At 35.7% G+C, this 17,949-nt stretch overlaps 1 protein-coding gene across 3 annotated transcripts in view; it reads left to right on the top strand.

Moving 5' to 3' along the window:
* Positions 1–16,707, top strand: part of LOC106079668 (polycystic kidney disease protein 1-like 1) — a 360,015-nt gene extending 343,308 nt beyond the window's left edge. For 2 of the 3 annotated variants that reach the window (XM_056017219.1, XM_056017218.1), the window contains one exon: positions 15,828–16,707. In XM_056017219.1, coding sequence (XP_055873194.1) covers positions 15,828–16,251 — 424 coding nt within the window. In that variant the 3' untranslated portion in view covers positions 16,252–16,707. Of the gene's footprint in view, positions 1–9,461; positions 9,541–15,827 lie in introns of those variants that run through there. The other variant, XM_056017220.1, reaches the window with a different exon arrangement.
* Positions 16,708–17,949: the final 1,242 nt, after the last annotated feature.

Genomic DNA, 17,949 nt, shown 5'->3' with positions numbered 1-17,949 from the left:
AACTCTTAAATCAATAAAGCCTTACATTACATTACAGTCTATTCAAAACCAATGTAGGATCTAGACCTAGATTTAGTCTCTAGCCAAAATTACATTTATTTATTTTTACTTTCAAAAATTATAACGGTCAAAATAGAGTTTTCCCCATGTGGCCAACGAGCTCTTGTTTTCTCACCGATATACATAAACTGTTAAATTTCTAGGAGATAAGCGTCCGACCACACTCCATGTATTGTAATAAAACAAGTTAAAGAATTACATCATATTGTTATAACTATGCCATGCACACCGCCATCTAAGCTAGAAGGTGCGCACTGTGATAAACTAGACTGAAAAGGATGTCAACATTAGGAAGAGAGAGGAGAACGATTTCCGCCCAAGAAGTGGAGAGCCAATATGGAGATGCTGTACTCAAGGCAGATGCCCTTTGTGTTTGTCATGTCTCTATGTAAATAAACGTCTATGTCTCGTTGAGTTGCCTCCCTTAATTTATTACAATTGGTGTCAGAAGTGGGATTATAGGCAACTCAACGAGAGGAGGTAGGCTTTGATTACAATGACATATTTGAAGCTATTACATCAGATCTCAATTAAAGAGATAAGACAAGAGCTTCTGGACCGAGGTTTAAAATCTCTCGGTAGCAGGGAAACGCTCACGACTCGTCTGAGGCAAGCTCTGATCAATGAAGAAGAAGATCCGGAGACCTACACATTTGAAATTGAACTTGGGATTGTTGAGTTCATTGGCAAGATCCAGGACTTTGTGGATGCGTTTGATAAACAAATGAACATGAGCAGGAACATAATGTTGAACAAAGTTGATGAAAGTGTATTGCAAGTAGAAGGCCAAATAGACCAAAGTGATAAAATTGTGTCGCAAGCAAAAGGAGGAATAAACTCGTTAGGGAAGGAGCAGTTGCCTGGTCAGGACTGTGGCTGCACAAACAGTGGTGATGGCGGCGCTGGGGATTGGAGCGCTGTCTGTGACTGTTGTGGGCAAGTCTGGCGGGGATGACTTTCATGGCGAGAAATGTGACAACGATTGCTGCGGCGATATCAATGGGATATACAGAATTGAAAGAAAAGAAACAAGTGAAGAAACTGGAGAAGTCTTTTATGAGCCTGAAACTTTTGTTCCTGGTATACCTGCAACGAGCCGGACAGATCTTGACAACGTTGGGTCTGCGTACAAGCTGGCTGCTGTGGACCTTAAAGACCTTTGTTTATCTGTCAGTACCTTTGATGAGAACTCAAACCATGAAAGCCTCAAGACCGTTTCTGATTCCTTGCCTTGGATGTCGTCGGGTGAAATTGCGAATACGGGCCCCAACAATGGCCGAGGCAGAAACAACGAATTTGACTTTGGCAGCGGCATAAGAGAGAACTCCATACTTGGCAACTGCATCCAGGCGATTGACATGAACTGTATATGCGGCGTCCTGCGGGGACAGTGCCCATGCCAAGAAACCCAGCTACAAGACCTGAACTTGACAGAAATGTGTACTTCTGCCCACATCAGTGAAAGTGACTTGAACGGTGGTGAATTAATCCCAGCAAAACCTGATGTAGTGGTGGATGAACATTACAAGGATGCTTCATGGGCATACCTTACAGATGAAGCTGAGAAAGACTATGTGCTTGAGACCATGGCTAGCTGTGGGCCTACAACTGTGTCACGACACGTCTATGGAAAAGATACGCTGACTCAGCGTCTTAGAACAACAACCCTGGAATCTACGGTGATCGCCACAACATCCATCTGTGTTACGTGGATGGCAACCCTGACCTCCACTAACTCTCCATGTGTCAGCTGGCTGGCATCAGCGACTATCGTCATGAGGTCGAAGCAGCGACCACGATATCACCTCAAGCATAGACTGGCCAACTGGAAGAAGAGGAAGCGACGACCACGGGAAACTGTGCAGATGGCTTTGTTGGCAACAGGCTCCCTAACGTCTGTGGTTCCCACCGATCGACCTCCACCTGAACTGTCAAAGCTCCACTGCACTGTTTCTTTTCGGGACGAAAAGCTCTAAGAAGGGGGCAATGTTATAACTATGCCATGCGCACCGCCATCTAAGCTAGAAGGTGCGCACTGTGATAAACTAGACCGAAAAGGATGTCAACATTAGGAAGAGAGAGGAGAACGATTTCCGCCCAAGTTGAGAGCCGAAATGAAAAGACTGTGCCTAAGAAAGATGATGTCTTGTGAACTTGTGATGTCGTGTAAATAAAGATATATGTGCCTCGTTGAGTTGCCTCCCTTAATTTATTACAATATGGTTAACTAACATTACTATAGCAATTCTTTAATTGTTAGATGCAAAGAATAGACACTGAATAATGCTATTTATATTAGGGACCCAAAACCGAAGTAAAAATTGCGCCATTTAAAAATTGCGTTACTTTTTTAAAGTTGTAGGCATTATTCATCCTACCATAATCTTAAAGTGTAAATATTTGATTACCGTAAGAAGGGTACCGTTAGAAAGGTTATTTTAAGCCCTTTAATAATATATATAAACTTTTTCCTATTCATTAATAAACAAGATTACAAAGAGAGTTTGTGTTACACAAACTCAGAGGCGGCCCCCGTCGAAGTCGGATCTGCATATTCGCAAATAATATTCATGAGGTGATTTAATTTTGATGTAAAATGTTTTACATGTTTCGGATGTTCCTTCAGAGTTGAAGATAATTACTTCCTAGTCCAAACCTCCCGCAGGACGACGGGGGATGGGAGCGGGCAGGGTTTGAACCCTGGACCATCCATAAATCTGAACGACAGTCTAGCGCGAAAACCGCACGACCAGGCAGCCATCCGATGGTCAAAAGTAATAATGTTTCAAAGATTCATTTGCCGTAAATTTAAATTTAAATTAAATAAAAAATAGTAGATTAGTTTTAGTATATTAAAACATTACAATATTGATCAAAACGTTTGGAAATGAAAATCTACACTTTTTTTTTTTACACTTTAAATTTAGAAATTGAAATTCTACATCTTAGTCTAGTCTATTTTAGTCTAAACTAGATCTAGAAATTCTAGATATAGACTCTAAAATAATTTTAATTAGAATATAAATCCAGATCTAGATATACTGTAATAAAAATCTAGATCTAGTTTAAAAAATCTAGATTAGATCTAAATCAAGATATCATTCCTTTTTTAAACGCGAGTCACATAACGAGGCTTAATAAATATTACTATACCGAGTTCTTTTTTCATTTCATTTGAAGAATTAATTCCATATAACGTCAGAGGAAAAAAAACACTACGTCACACGGCCAAGCTAGACTAAAAATCGCCTTCATCGATACGAGCCATTTATCGAGTGTTCATAGACATTGGTGCACCGAGTGCGTTCTTTTAGCATTTCTTTTAAAGAATTCATTCCATATGACGTCAAAGGAAAAAAAAAACACTACGTCACACGGCTTAGTTAGACTAAAATGTTTTTATTAATACAAGCAATTTTTCGAGGGTTAATAGACATTGATGCACCGAGTGCGTTCTTTTAACATTACATTTAAAGAGCTCCATTCATATGACGTCAAAGAAAAAAAAATTCCATTACCTCACAATAGGCTAGTACCGGTACCATAAAAAAAATGTCTTTATTTACACGAGATATTTAACGAGGGTTCATAGACATTGGTGCACTGAGTTCTAATAGAATTTATTTAAAAAGGATCAAAGCCGCATTGTTTTTGCGTTTTGTCTGTCAGTCGGTCTGTCCGTCATCTTGATATAAAAAACAACAACAACTAAAAGTTATTAAAAATTGATTAACCTTTATTCTACGTTTCAAAACATCGCAATAATGTTTAGGTATGAACACAATTGAAAAGTTTATATAATAGATTGTTCCGGATGTTTGTATAAATAGTAAAAGAAAAAGAGAATTTCAGATAAATGAAATACCGTTAATTAAATTTTTTGGATGGTCTCGTATAAAAATTAGATGTACTACAGCCATGTGGAGAGATTTTCATACCTTACTTTGGTGTTTGAATTCTGTTTTCCTTAAAAATCGGAACATAATATTAACGATAATTAGATTGTTTAATGTTTTAGGTAGAAAGTTAAATGTACTGTAAGAGAGTAGTGAGTTAAAATATTTTTCATAAAAATCCGTAAAAACATTATTTCGTAAATGAGAAGATTATTTGTTTATTAATTAGAAGAGGGAGTTCAAACAATTATTTGGCGTTAGTAGATTTTTAAATAAATTCGGAAATTTCTGGCGACGATTTGTAAGAAACAAAATCCGGAACTTTCTTTATCGATTACAAAACTTCTATGTTATGTTTTAGCAAAAAAATTAAATGTCTAAAAAGTAATTTTCAGTAATCAATTCTAGTAAATTACTTTTTTTTAAAGCCCTGAACAACCTATTGTCGATATTTTTTAAATTTGTTTAAAGATGAAAATACGGAACAATTCGATATTGATAACCAAATTATAGTGACGCATTGTCAAATAATATAAGTGTAATATTAGTAAATTATGCGATTTCAAACAATCATTAGGCATAATTCATGTTTTATAAAACAATATCCGGAACATTTTTACACTTAATGAAATATAAGTCAGTATAGAGATTTTGATTTAGCATTAATATGCTATTTACATAAAAAACGGAACAACATATTATTGATAATGTGTTTTTGCAACGTTTAAGCATGGAAATTGAATGTAATATAAATTAGAAGAACAAACAAACATTTGTTGGGGTTGATTAGTTTTGCAAAAAAAAATCCGGAACAATCAATTTTTAGATACTTAAAACTATTGAGATATTACGGGAGGAACATTAAAGTGTAAATCAGATTTTCAATAGCTTTTAGAGTTCTGGTTTTTTTTTTTAATCTAATCGTGACGGACAGACCGACCAACAGACAAAACGCACAAAAATAATCTTCTTTTATTCGGATGGGGGCACTAAAGAAAAAATAAATAAAATCTGACTTTTTTTTTAAAGTTTAAGGAATTGGTTTAGCAACTGGTCATGTAGCGACGTTACGCTAGTGCACGAAAATCGCTGCATAAAAAGTCCATTAAAAAAAATGTGCGTGATATTTACATACAAAATGCATTATTAGCCTTTATAAACAAACAGAAATGTTTTCTTTTAATTTTAGCAGCTAGTTGACCAGAAAAAACATCTTTAACTATTTATATTTGTTGTAAACATTTCCTGTACATTTTAAAAATATATTTGACTTAGTGATACTGAAAATACACAAAAATTGTCCATCTTTGTTAGCATATTGTAACATTGCCTCCCTTACATTTACGTAATTGTTTTAGAATTGGTGTATTTTTATGAAAAAATCGCTTGCATAATTAATTTTATAAATTAAACGGTTTGCTTTTAGAAAACCAAAAGTAGACGTTGCACCTAAACTTTTCAAGCCGCATTTAATGAAGAAATAATATTTTTCATATCTCTTCTAGTTTTCGAGATCTGAGTGTGACAGACGGACAGACGGACATTTTGCACAAACCTAATAGCGGCTTTTTCCCCTTACGGGGGCCGCTAAAAAAGAGTAATAATCCTTTACGCCTAACATCAGCGCACACAGTAATCGTGTTATCTGCTGTGATCGTTTTATACTGTAGTGTAATGGAGTTGATTTTCTGTGTGCGTCCAGCGTGTCAGAAGGTCATGTCCAGTTTGTGTTTCGTGTCCAGTGTGTGTATGTGTATAGTACTGCATCCGTGTTATACGAGACGTGCTGGTTTCATTCACTGTTGTCTTATTTTGTCGAATAAATCCATATTATTGGTATACTACTATTTGTAGTTACAGTTACAATTTATTCGACAAAATTATGTATCTGGATTAGTGTTGGATTTCTTAATCTAAAATGGATAAATTACTCAGACCAAAAGAGTTGGACATTGATCCTAATGCTTCTTTGGCCTCAGAAAAATGGACTCACTGGTATGATACATTTCAGAATTTAATTTTCTTTCGTCCACCAAGGATATTTACGAAGACTTTAAACTAAAGTTTCTGAAAAATCACGTATCTGCTACGGTATATATGCTCATCAGTGATGTATCTTCCTATTCGATGGCCATAGACATACTTAAGACTACTTATATTAAGGTAAAGAATGATATTTTCGCGAGACATTTGGTTGCTACATGTTAACAGCAGCCGGGCCAAACGGTAGAGTCCTTCATGCTAAAGTTGCGAAACCTGGCCTGGGACTGTGACTTTAAAGAAGTAACTGCAGAACAGCACAGAGACATTTGCATTAGAGACGCCTTTATAACTGGTCTGGCATCCAACACTGGAAAAGACATCTCTTACTCTACAAAGCGCTTATGACGAAGCTAGAGTGTTAGAAACAGCCACAACGCATGAGCAGGTTACAATTCAATGAACGAAATCTCTTGTGGGGTAATCAAAACGCCAACTCGCTCCCGTCTAGAAACATCCATTTTTAATGAAGACCAGGAATTGAATGCCATTAAGTCGCTATGCTACTCTGTGGTAGGAGGAGACACTCTAAGACTGAATGCCCTGCTCGAAATGCACTATGTCATCAGTGCGGTAAAAGGGACACTTCCTAACTGTTTGTAAATCAAGGAAAACAACAGCCACCATAGCTGCCAGCTAAATATCACTGACCAGTGTGATAACTCCATGTACCTTGTCATCAACGCATTTCTCTGGGCTTACACAGTCTACGGCCCAAGTGAACGTCAACGGGTTGGTGTTGCAAGCTCTCATAGACACTGGCAAGAGAAAAAAATAGCCAGTACGCCCTTCTACAAACAGAATATTCATGGCCACTACACATCTTTCTGAAAAGACAGTAGGACATACTTTTGCCGATGTCCAGTACAAGGGAGAATATTACGAAAAGGTCAAACTTTCTGTACTTGCTGGACTGTGTTCTGATGTAATACCTAGCCTAATCAGTAATCTAACTTCTAACTGCAGACCGGTGGCTACTAAGTCCCAAAAGTACTCAACAGGTGATAACAAATTTATTGAGTCTGAAGTTAGAAAACTCCTCTCGTACAAAATCAATGAACCCTCAAAGTCTCACTGGAGAGCCTATGTGCTCGTGACAACAAACGAGAGATATAAAAGAAGGAAAATCATTGATTACAGTCAAACAATAAATCGCTTCACCTTACTGGATGCATACCCAATGCCCCGAGTCGATGAACTGGTAGAACGGATATCCAACTATTCCGTTTTTAGTACTCTAGACCTCAAAAGTGCCTACTATCAAATACCAATCAAGACTGAGGAAAGGCCGTTTACTGCATTTGAGGCATGTGACAAACTCTACCAGTTCTGTCGCATCCTTTTCGGTGTTACCATCGGAGTTGCATGCTTTCAGAGAACAATAAATCTGATTATTGAGAATGAAAAGTTGCAGGACACCTTTGCATACGTGGACTATGTAACTGTATGTGGTCATGATAAAGAGTCGCAGGATGAGAATCTGCAAAGATTTTTAGATGCTTCTAGAAAGTATGGGATCACATTTAATGAAGACAAAAGTACGTTAGCCACTGACAAAGTTTGCCTATCGGGATACGAAATTTCTAAAGGCCTAATCAAGCCAGACCCTTACATATTCCAGGCTTTAAGAAACCTTCCTCCTCCTCATGAAATGCGCTCACAAAAACGAATCGAGGGCATGTTGGTGTACTAATTGCAGTGGATCCCAAATTTTTCTAACAAAAAATGTTTTGGCAAATAACATCTCGTTCCATGTTTCAGAAACAGTAAAGACAGCCCTTAACGATTTAAAGCAGGAGCTGGAGAATGCTGCCATCTTCACCATCGACTATACTCGAACTCTGACGGTTGAAACTGACGCTTCGGATGTTGCAATAGCTGCCACCCTCAACCAGGATGGCCGCCCCGTTGCGTTCTTTTCAAGAACACTCTCCAAAAGCAATAGAAAAAGAAGCCTACGCCATTGTATAATCTTTAAGGAAATGGCACCACTTCTAAGTAGGAAATCGCTTTACCCTTGCCAACGCTCTGTGGCCTTCATGTATGACAAACAGCAAAGGGAAAATAAAGAATGAGAAATTTCAAAGGTGGAGACTGCCATTGGAACACAATGTAGCAGCTGATACGTTTTCTAGAAACGGGTGTCTGTCAGCTATAAGTCGAAATGAATTTAAACTGCTCCATCCGGGAGTAACAAGTAACATCCGGGAGTAACAAGACGACTATGGCATTTAGTGCGAACGAAAAAATTACCTTTCTTTTGTGAACATGTCAGGCAGTTGTCAACCAGTGCAGAATCTGTGCCGAAGTAAAACCCAGATATTTCAGTAATTCTAATGGAACTCTAATTAAAGCGATGCAGCCTTTCCAGATACTAAGTATGGAATTCAAAGGACCGCTCCCTTCTACATTTCGGAACACATACCTGCTAACCATAGTTGACGAATTTTCAAGATTCCCATTTGCATACGCCTGTTCTGATATGTCGGCTTCAACAGTATTCAGATGTCTTGATAATTTATTTGAACTATTCGGAATGCCTGACTATGTACACTCTGATAGAGGTACCTCATTTATGTCAAGAGAGGTGCAGGAATTTTTACACGAGAGAGGGGTGGCCACAAGCAGGACGACCCCTAATAATCCCAGAGGGAACTCTCAAGTAGAAAGGTTAAACGGCTCATTATGGAAAGCTATATTTGCATGTCACTGATATAGTCACTGATATAGTGTATTAGAAACAATTTAACAAAAAACAATTAAACAAAATAATAATGTTATAAGTAAAGCGAATGTGAATGTAAAAATAGTATGAATGGCGCTATTAATAAAATAGCTAATCGACCTAAATCCATTTTTTTTTATAAAAAATAATTTGCTTGTGGGCCTATATATATTTGAAACTAGATCTACGGTCTAGATACTACTATAATAGATGTAGATCGATATTTTATAATAGTGAATTTAAGGGCAATAAGCTTATTAATTATTGAATGTATTAAATTTGTTTTAAAATGGTACTAATAGCTAATTGATTAACATTGTTTTTATATAAATAATTTTTTTTAAATAAAAAAGTTTGAATTGCTTTACTATAAAGATATGCACTTTTTTTATTTAATGTCACCATAGAAAAGCATGTCCATTTTTCTTTAAGAGTGTGTACATTTTATTTTAAAAACAATCATTGTCACGCTCCCCATTTTAAACAGAACAAGACGCATAAAATAACGATTTCGCCTTGTGTGCGTAGTCTTCTAGAATGAGCGAAAATGCTCATTAGCAACACAAGGGTTGTTATAGAAAAATGCTTTTTATTAAAGTTATAATGTATTATTTGTAAGAAAAATGTCTGAGATGGGTCAATAAGATGTTCTGTTATTCAAACTTTTAGAAAAATAATTGATATCGCTATGTGAATGAAATGTTAATGTGTAACAAAGTATTTTTTTTTTATTTCTAAAGGGTCATGTGAAAGTATATCCAATTTTGTTAAACGTATTATGTAAAAGTGATTGATGCAAATCAAAGAGGAAGATTTACAGTTCATAAAAAAATAATGTTTCAACATTAATAATTAATCATTTTTGTTATAAATGTACAGAAAATTATCATGTATTGGCTTTATTCGTTGCTAATATCAACAAAATGTGAAATGTTGAGTAAATCTGGCCTAGATATATATTATTTATATATACAAAATAGTTAGAGATATAACACTAAATTATATCTGTTGACATCATTAAATAAAGATAAAGTGTAAAACTAGATGTGGTGGGTTTGGCACAGAAGAAATAAATGACAAAAGCAACTTTTGGTTAATTTAGATAAGTTTAGTGTACACTAAAGACCTGTAGCCATACAAAGCCATTGTAGTTTCTTTTTAATCTATGTGGCTTCCGAAATTTGTCACGCTTGGTCTTGTTTGCCTTAAAGTTATTATTTCTCAATATGGGGTTTGCTTGAATGAATTGACTAGCACCTGTAGTGTAAATTGTGTTAGCTTGCTGCTCTATGGTTCGTTGCACTACTTCGTGGGTTGGCTGTGAAACAACGGGCTCACTATTGCACACAGATTAAACCTCACCCGTGAGTTGTGGGGATGGCTGACATTGACGCCCTACATATCCAGCCTCCCAGCAATTGGTGCAGACTTGTGATCCGTTATCAGTACAAGGGGGAAATCCTTTCTTCGTCCCTGTCCAAACAAGACCCGGTGGTGCATTTGGTCGATTTCTGTTTTGGTGGCTTCGTGTTGGTTTGCGTTGACTATGCTGTTGACTACATAGTGGGTTATTTGAACTCGGCAGACTGTTATACCCGGACCCCTTTATCTCTTCAAGTTGCTTCTCTAACTTGTCCAATTTAGCTAAGAGAACTTCAGATCAATGCTCTTGGGCTCGAGCCGTCTCTTCTTTCTGGTTCTCTATCTTGAACGCATAGTTTCGTAACTTTTAAAAAACTTGTCTGGGGATTTTGTGCTATAAACTTAAACAGCTCTCTACGAAGTTCTGGATCACTGACTCCATAGGCATATTGGTCCCTCAGTCTTTCTTCCTTGAAAAATTCCATGCCTTCTCTTTGTTCCTGTCTGGTGGCCGCTGAAAATTCCGTGTATAGTCGATGGGAAAATTCAAGCTATGTTCACTGTAGTCAAATTTTGTCGAATAAAGCCATGTTATTGGTATACTAGTATTTGTTGTTTCATTACAAGTTTTTCTCTGCTGTGACCTCAGAAATGTAATATCTGCCTCTCACACCGGTACGATTACTTCAAACGCGAGCATTAAGCAGAGCTTCTGATTCACTTCCTCTACTCTAGTCGGGCCACTTATGTTTGCAAGGATGGTTGCTCTCTTTTCTTTACGCGAGAAGAATGGACGGAGTTCCCACAAATCTCTATCTCTTGGGGGAAATCTTCTATTGAAAACTCGTCATTCCTGCCATCCTCACTGAACTGTTTTATTTTTCTAGTAGGTTCTATGATGAAGTCAGGGCGCTGGCAGGCCAGTTTCAATGCTTCCAGATAAGCTTGTAAACGAGTCAACAGATCAACTGTGACACGTTCCACTCCCTCCGGCTCTCCTGCACTGCACGTGGGACCAAGTCTCTCCAATTCACTGCACTTAGTTCCACCATATTTTTCTCCATCTGGCTACAGGTCTTAAGAAGGTCTAATACAAAATTAGTAACCAAATAGCAATTAGCTCTAACTCAATACAAAACATTTTCAAGCTAAATGAAATCAAAATTTAGAGAATATAAGCAAATTGTCTTAAAATAAACTAAACTATATCCAACTACCTTGAAACAAAAAAAAACAACAAGGTTACAAAAGACAGTTTGTGTGGAAACACAAACTCAAAATCGGCCCCCGAAGTGGTCCACCCAGGCAGGCTTAAATATTTTCAGAAAGAACATCCAAATGAAATGATTTCAAAGACAAATGAGAGATAAGAATTGAGAAAGAAGATTAACAGATCTTGTGTAGTGTCCCAACGGTCCCGCGGATCAAAGAATAGGTGAAAGTAAATGTAAATTTAGATGTGAACCTGGCCTAACTAGTTCCCCTTTTAGACCTTGTGGCAGATGATGTTAAGTTCATCCGTTTTTGTGGCCTACGGTTAACGAGGGTGTCATGTAGCCAGCACAACGACAAACCGCCTTTACTTTTTCCCAACTAATGTCAGGTACCCATTAAAACTGAGTGGACTCAGAGGCTTCCAAAGATTCCAAAGTTGAAAATCCAAGTCTTCACCAGGATTCGAACCCAGGACCATTGGTTCGGAAGCCAAGCGCTTAACCGCTCAGCCACCGCGACTCCCCTGGCCTAACTGATGTCTTATAATTGATCTAATTGTTTTGAAAAGGCTCCATCTCTTATTCGAATCCTCTTTTTTTTTTTTTTTTCAAAAAAAAGATAATAAAAAAATAAAAAATGTCCGCAATAAAAAAAAAATGTTCAGGAAAATGATGTTCACAAGATTACTATTCGTTTTAAATTAGGTCTAACTTATAATGCATACTAATAAGCTTTTTCTCTTTAAAAAACTGCTTGCATAACAGATTTAAAAAATTAGATTTTTTGCTTTCAGAAAAAAAAGTAGCCGTTGCATCAGAACTTTAAATGGTCTAAAATATTGTGATGTCGGATTTTCAATATCTTTTCTAGTTTACGAGATCTAAACGGGACGGACGGACAGACGGATAGACATTTCGCACAAAACTAATAGCGTCTTTTCCTCTTTCGGGGGCCGCTAAAAACGAAAACAATAATAGAAAATATTTGAAAGTGCAGAGAGAGAGAGAGAGAGAGAGATAAACCAACTGTTACGTGTGGACTTCTACCGTCTGTTTTCACTTTCTTTATTCCCTTTGTTTGGAAGCAGATTCATAGACTCCATATGATCTCTTCCTGATCCTACTTCTGATAACAAGTTTCTGTGGTGGGTTTGGCACAGAAGAAAAAAATATGTCAGACGAGCTATTTTAGAAAATTTTTGGAATTGATTTGTAATTGAAAAAAAAAGAAAAGAGCAAGGCATTGAGTTTGTAGTTCGGCAACGTCTGCTCGATTTTCCAGCACAGTTACCAACAGAGTTATTGCCATTTTCATTTAAATGGAACTAGAATGAGGATGTAGATCTACCTAAATTAAACTTCTGATTTAGCATTCTTAAGATCTATTTCTACTGGATCTAGATCTAAAATATAAATGTGGAATAATGTAGATGTAATTTAGATAAGATTTATGTAAAAAAAAAGGCCTAGATAATCTATTAATAGACTGAATATAGGCCTAATATTTAATTAAAATAGTAGATTAGTTATAGTATTTTATAACATTGCCATATTGATCTATACATTTGGAAATAAAAATCTACACTTTAAGTCTAGAAACTGCAATTATAGATCTGTCTCTAGTCTAAATCATGACTGCCTGGTCGTGCGGTTTGCGCGCTGGACTGTCGTTTGGATTTATCGATGGTCCCAGGTTCAAACCCTGCCCATCCCCCATCGTCCTGTGGGAGGTTTGGACTTCAACTCTAAAGGAACATCCGAAACATGTAAAACAACAAACATTCTAAACTAGACCAAGATTTAACTGTATGGAATTTAGCTCTGGTTATATGAAGGGAGAGTAATCCCTGAACGATTACAGGCACGACATGACCTAAATTGTGCCGATGTTCCAAAAACTCAAAAACTCAAACTCAAAAAATCTAGCTCTAGTGTAAAAAAAATCTAGATCTAGTGTAAAAAATCTAGATTAGATCTAAATCTAGCTATTATGTTGTTTTAAAATACGAGTCAGATTACGAGGCCTAGTTAAACTAAAAACTGTCATCAATACGAGCAGTTTGTCGAGGGTTCATAGACATTGGTGCTCCGAGTGAGTTCTTTCAGCATTTTATTTAAAGAATTAACTTCATATAAATCAAAGGAAAAAAATCTACTACGTCACACTGCCTAGTGAGACTAAAAATATGTTTATCAATACGAGTAGGCTCTCGAGGGCTCATATAGATTGGTGCACCGTCATTTTAGCATTTCATTTAAATAATTAACTACAAAGAAAAAAATGCATTACAACACAATGGGCTAGTTAGACTAAATATGTATGTATGTATATATATGTATATGTATTGTATATGTATAAATATATATAAGGATTAAAGACGCATTTTTGTTTGTTTGTTATGTCCGTCATGTTAATATCGAAAAAAAAAAGACTAAAAGTTATTGAAAATCTGATTAAAATTTAATTTCCCTTCCGAAACATCGCAATAGTTTTAAGTATCTATAATAGAGTGTTTCGATGCTTATATATAGATAGAGAGAGAAAAAGAGAATCTCGGATAAATCAAATACCGTTCATTAAATTTATGGGATGATCTAGTATGAAAATTAAATGTACCATAAATAGCCTTGTGGAGAGATTACTTTGGTGTTAGGAAGTTTTTTTCCTTAAAAATCGGAACATAATATTAACGATAATTAGATTTTCTAACGTTTTTGCTAGAAAATTAACTGTAGTGTAAGAGAGAAATGCTTTTTTTTTTTTTACATAAATAGAGTTAAAATGTTGTTTGTTTTTTTTTTAAGAGAAAAAATCTATTTAGTATGCATATAAGTTGGACATAACTTAAAACAACAATTAATAAGTAGTTGTACATATTATCGCGGGAATTGTAGAGCAACCGCACCCGCATATTGCAAATAGTAACTAAAGGAAATTGTTTTACAGAAATGTTTTTTGCTTGAGTATTCAGAGATTGACCCTTTAGAAAACAACTATATCAATTATAAACAATTATATTATATTTCAGTTAGGACAGGTTCACATCTAACTTCACATTCTTTCACCTATCCTATGGTCTGCTGGACAGCTCGGGCACCACACAAGATCTGTCAACCTTTCTCAATTCTTCTCTGTCATTTGTCTTTGATAGAATTTCATTCTGATGTTCTTACTGAGAAATATTGAAACCTGCCTTTTTACCTGACTGGGTGGACCACTTCGGGGTCCGATTTTGAGTTTGTGTTTCTACACAAACTGTCTTTATAACCTTGCTTTCTTTGGTATTACTTCTTTCCTCAACAAAGTGGCATTCAAAAAATGTATTGCCGGAAAACGAATGATTTATTTAAAAACCTTATGCATTTCATAAATATTGATAAAAGTAACACTCGATGATATTAAGACCTTATGTGTATACCAAAGCAGGAAGTTTTGTCGCAGCTAGTTAGGTTCGATGGTCGTTTTGGCGCAGGGGACGTTTTGGCGCAGTGGACGTTATGGCGCGAAGTGTTTTGGTGATATTTATGTTCATGGTATTTATTATAACTTTAAAGAAGAATGATGCATATTGTGTATGTGTATTTGTGTCTAAAGTATGATGAATGTCACCCTGTGCGTTTCGCACAGCTCACCTGTAACCCGGGACTTACGAGTCCACATATCCTAAGACAGTTACCTCACGATCAGGCAGTCATCCATATTTCATAGTATGCTTGCATGAAATAGTCAAAGTTGTCAAAGCTTTTTTTACGTGTGTGTTTCGGAGGGGGGAGTAGTGTATAAAGAAAGATAGATAGATAGTAGATAGATAGATAGATAGATAGATAGATAGATAGATAGATAGATAGATAGATAGATAGATAGATAGATATCATATTGATGCCCTCAACTGAGGTATATACGTCAGATTGATAAAATAAAGGGTTTTGATTACAATCAGGGCAGAAGATGACAATATTAGAAAAGAGGTGGACTTTTATTATAGACAGGAGCACTTTACAGCTAGATCTAGAGCCGCCAAAGCAATAGTCATACATCCTGAGCCAAGGTCAACGAAGCTAGAATCCCTCTCCATTCTGAGTAAACCTCAAAGCCAGAAGCGAAAACGATCAGAGTCCCACACAAACCTACTTCAAGGCAAACGATGAGGATTATTAAACCATTTGGAAGGAATTCTTTTTTAGTTGACCTGACCCAATGCTCACTTGTTTCATTTATGTAATCAATATTTATTCATATATTTCAAACACCACCTGTCTGTTGTCATTGTAATACAGTAAAGGGACATTAAGATGTTACTTCTTTTTTTTTTTAAATATATGCTAAGAAAAAAATAAATAAATCAAAATCCCACCTCCCATATATCTTTAGATAGATTGGACAGTATATCTTGAATATTGTTTCTAACAATGTTGGATTGATCTTACAATTATCATAATAGCATAAGTAGGTAAATAAAAAAACAAAACAAATATATACAACAAATGTTATCAGTCATAGTCATATATTTTTCTCTATTTTATTAACAGATTCAATCCTCTTTTGATGACCTACACAAAGACCATTCATACCATTCGTGCAGACTTCGCAGCTTATATAGCTATAGTGGTTGTATTATTATTTGCTTTTTCTATGTTTGGTACAATCATTTTTGGCCCTTATATCTTTGGATATATGTCATTGGATCGTGCTTTGTTTAATTTGATGTTTTTTATTCTTAAAAAAACAGATTTTCAAAATTTGGTCACAGTTAACAGATTTTTAGGGCGTGTGTTTTTTCTCTTAGGCTTGGTAGTAACACAATATATTATAATAAATTTCTTTATTGCTTTATTAGGAGAAGGCTTGGCGCTAGTTAAACACATGAGCTTTCAGATAGAAAATGCTGCCTTAATGCATACATTAAGTATACTTCTTCCTTTTATAATAACACCAGACAATAGTAAACGATAACTAATCAAAATTCACATTTCATACACAGTAACACAGTAGGCACATTTACTTTTTCTTTTACTTTAATCAGTGTTTTCTAAGCATAAATCCCAATTTTCTTCTTAAAGAGCCTGACAAGATATGAATTCACAGTTCAATAAATTTTGTGGAAATCAGTTTTGAAAGATTAACCACACCAATAGGAGTAAGCCTCTTACCTTGTAGAGATGTAGTATGTAGCTGTGTCAAAAAGAAAGTAACTTTTGATATTAGGAAAACGATATTCCCAGTTTAATACTTCAGACGTATGAATTTGATAGATAATATCTCGCAAACATTCGAGACACCCGACTTGTTGAGTTTAAATAATTTTATTGATAAGCAATTTAAACGTATGAGACAATTTATTTGATTAATAAATCATTTGTTTTGTTTTTGTAAATTTAGAAAAAGAAATATATATGATTTCTTCTGAAATCGAACATTTTGTTGTTTTTTTTAATTCAATATGCCAACAGTTTTTGAACGATGTATAGGTACGACATGGCCAAATAAATAACAAAGAATAGTATTTATTAAAATTATCAATACGTAAAGCAAGGGAAACTTTATAAAACATTTATATTTGTCAAAATGATCTGTTAAAATAGTAGTTATGTCAGCACATGACAGATTGGCTACTACAGCTAGGCCATGCATTGTTGGACCAGAAACCTCCCCCCCTCTCTCTCTCCTTATTTTGCAATTTCTATCACACGGCCAGTGTTTTAACGATTCCACTAACATACTTTTTTAGACCGTGAATGGATGAATAACTAGATAGATAGATAAATAGATAAATAGATAAATAGATAAAGAGATAAATAGATAAATAGATAGATAGATAGATAGATAGATAGATAGATAGATAGATAGATAGATAGATAGATAGATGGGTGGGTGGGTGGGTGGGTGGGTGGGTGGGTGGACGGACGGACGGACGGACGGACGGACAGATAGACAGATAGATAGATAGATAGATAGATAGATAGATAGATAGATAGATAGATAGATAGATAGATAGATAGATAGATAGATAGGGTTAAAAAACAACAAAATAAATATTGCTAAAAACTAAAAATCTCATCTCACATCTCATCTACCCTTACACACAATCACGTGTACCTGTTGACCACAATCTCACTATCTCGTGCAAGCCATGGTAAAGTGGAACTATAACTTTAGCCCTGCCATTATAATAAAAAACACAGTTTGTAAACTGTAACGCGCAGTGCTTAGCCTTATATTCTATATCAAGAACAAGAAAAAAGAACAACGCTGGCAGAAGAAAAACGCCAGAAAAGAAAAGCAAGACAAACGTCACTAGTTCCAGCTGGAATAACCTGCCCAGTGTGCGGCCGAACATTCTGGGCTCACATAGGTCTCACCAGCCACTCTAACTAACCCTAACCCAGTGCAAAGCCCTCAGCCCCCTGGATGACAAAGTGGTCATCATCGAACCATAATGGATGAACTATATATATATCAACTAGAATTTATATCAAGTTTAGATCTAGACATTGTCTTGGTCACAGTAATATAAATAATTATGAATAAGGCCCAATAAATTTATTAAAATCTATATCTATGATTGATAACATAGAAATAGCTTTTCTGTCTCTAAGACGTTTTTATTTCATAATTTAATGTTCGTTGTTTAATAATAATAAGGTTTGTCTT

The sequence above is a fragment of the Biomphalaria glabrata genome, chromosome 18, assembly GCF_947242115.1.
Source record: "Biomphalaria glabrata chromosome 18, xgBioGlab47.1, whole genome shotgun sequence".
Taxonomy (NCBI): domain Eukaryota; kingdom Metazoa; phylum Mollusca; class Gastropoda; family Planorbidae; genus Biomphalaria; species Biomphalaria glabrata.
The sequence above is the reverse complement of the archived record's forward strand: the minus strand, read 5'-3'. Positions and strand labels throughout refer to the sequence as shown.